This window comes from Centruroides sculpturatus, unplaced genomic scaffold, assembly GCF_000671375.1.
Source record: "Centruroides sculpturatus isolate CEXI.00-Female unplaced genomic scaffold, Cexi_2.0 scaffold814, whole genome shotgun sequence".
Lineage (NCBI taxonomy): Eukaryota > Metazoa > Arthropoda > Arachnida > Scorpiones > Buthidae > Centruroides > Centruroides sculpturatus.
This window is the reverse complement of record NW_019384989.1, coordinates 182,140-184,766: the sequence shown is the minus strand read 5'-3', so window position 1 is coordinate 184,766 and position 2,627 is coordinate 182,140. Positions and strand designations below refer to the sequence as shown.

The window sequence follows — 2,627 nt, the reverse complement described above, 5'->3', positions numbered from 1 at the left end:
TATTTTTATCAGTTTGGAGAAATTAGGTCCATAACTATGTTGGCAAGACAACAATGTGCTTTTATACAGTTTACTACAAGAACTGCTGCTGAATTAGCTGCTGAAAAAGCATTTAATAAACTTATTTTATGTGGTAGGAGATTGACAATTAAATGGGGTAGGTCTCAAGCAAAATCTTCTGTACCCACTACTAAAGAAGGAGAAGGGAAGAAATTGGAACCAGTTCCAGGACTTCCAGGAGGTAATATTTTTTCTGAATTACAAATATCGAGAATTTGTGATAACATAATTCTGAATCTTAAATTGTTTTTCTCAGCTTTACCTCCACCACCTGATGAATTAACAAACAATTATTTCAATCTTGCACCAACTGCACAAAATTTACCACCGCCACCTATTCCGCATCCAGCAATGATGCCCCATCCTCCTCCAATGGGTAAGTTTTCAAGTTAAAATTTTAAGAGATTTAATATTTGATACATTACAAATTTTAAAAGTATGTATGTACACCATATTCATAAATATATTTGAATATCATATTGTTGCATGTCATGCAGCAAGACAAAAATGAAAAAATTTATTCTGATAACACAAACCATTGAAATTGTAAACTTTTTGTTCATTGCAACGTGTTATTGAGGCATCATGACAAATGCATTTATTTCATAAAATTGCCACAACATTTCAAGTTATAAATCTAGTAATTTATGTAGTTGACAATATATGATCACTAACCAAATTTTTGATGGTCTATGCATTACTTCTTTGATTACTTCATTTCTCATACAGAAAACATTCCTGTGTAAACATTCAGCAAAAGATTTTGATTCTTTCTATAAAGTTTCAAGCAATATTAATTTTTGAATTAAGATTAAATGCTTTTCAGTAACTGCATAAGTAGTTTGCATTAAAAAAATAAAATTAAAATATTCAGTTCTGACAAAACTGGTTGTTACATTTTAAAAGAAAACATTCTTTTGCATTTCTTTTCAATAAATAATTAAAAATTTGATAAATTTTTATTTTTTTATCAATATAGATGCTTTTATTACATTTTAACTACTTTTGATGATATAAATGATATATGAAGTGTTTATGCTTCAAAACTGAGACATGATGGTAAAATTCTTTGACAGCAAACCAAAGATAAACTTCTTGTATAAAAATATACTCCATCTACAAAATATCTAATTTTACTGTTGTGCTGCTGCAGCAGCAGCAGCAGCAGCGATACACAATGTTGCAAACCTGTTAAGCAAAAAAGAAATTAAAAAGTTTAGTAACAGTATAACAAGAATAATTTGAATTTGTTCATTTTTTTGCAACTATCTGTGTTCATTTCATCAATAAAAACCAATTCATGTAGATCTCTACTTCAACTGATTCTTATCGATCAGTTAGCAATGTACAGTAAATGTATTTAGATCAGTATTGTATGTAGATCAGTTAGTAATGTATTGTATGTAGATCAGTTAGTAATGTACAGTAAATGGGTTTTAGACTTTCATTAAATTGCATTTATATTTAAGATATAATAATCAGAAGTGCTGCTAGCTGTTTGAACGCTCGTGTGCAATATCGATTATGCCGCCCTGTTTAACTACGACTACCTAAGATGAGCTTGCCAGAAAGGCTCTTTAGTGTTGTTTCATAAGGGTGTGAAAAAAGAAAAGAAATACTTTACAAAGAAAAACTATTTATTTTTATTACTAAATTATTTTTGTTTTCTTAGATGTAAAACCATATAAATATTTATCTACAGAAATTTAACTCTTCTTGCCTTTGTTTGTGAAATCTGCTATCAATTTTCTTGTATCCAAGCTGTCTAAGATTTCATGTTCAATTGAAACTATAGCTAAATTACTTAGTCTTTGCTGGTCTTAAGTAGTTTTTTTTATAATTTTTAACTTTGAAAAGGACCTTTCACCAAATGCAACTGAAACCGGCAATGTAAGTAATATTCTTAGTGCTACTGCTATGTTCGGAAATGTTGAAATTAAGTCATTAGTAAAAAGATATTGTAATTGCTGCCCCCTGGACGTGCAGCCCGCTTACGGTGGGCCTGATAATAATAATGGAACTTATTATGGAAACAGAGAAATTAGTGTGTGATTAAATTTATATTAGTTATATTTTATAAAAAGTTTCATTAATTTTGAATTCTATATACATGTCAATTATTATTTTTCATTTATTTTACAATAATTTTATGCCAATAATTGTATAAATTTTTTTAGGAATGAGATTTCCAACACCTCCATTTATGGGACCACCAGGTGTTCCTCCACCTGGACCACCACCACCCAATCCACCACAAGTTCTTAGACCTCCAGGAGGATTTCCACCACCACCAATGCCAGCACCTCCTGTGACTCCTGCAAATCGTTCAGGAATTCCAATCCATTATCCATCACAAGATCCACAACGAATGGGATCAACGGGTATAGGTGCAACGTAATTACAATGCCAAATATTTTTTTTTTATGATTCATGACATAATGCTCTGTAAGAATAAAAAGTGCAAAGTTATTCATAGTGGATTTTATGAGACTTTTTGATTTGAAAAATCATCTATGTATTCATATGAAAGTATTATAAAGTAAAATATATATATATATACACCATCA

At 30.0% G+C, this 2,627-nt stretch overlaps 1 protein-coding gene across 1 annotated transcript; it reads left to right on the top strand.

Moving 5' to 3' along the window:
* LOC111632980 (pre-mRNA-splicing factor RBM22-like) lies at nucleotides 1–2,627 on the top strand. Its single transcript, XM_023377496.1, has 3 exons — nucleotides 1–241; nucleotides 317–436; nucleotides 2,238–2,627. Exons 1-3 carry the CDS (start codon nucleotides 37–39, stop codon nucleotides 2,456–2,458), a joined length of 546 nt encoding a protein of 181 aa, XP_023233264.1. The 5' UTR covers nucleotides 1–36; the 3' UTR covers nucleotides 2,459–2,627.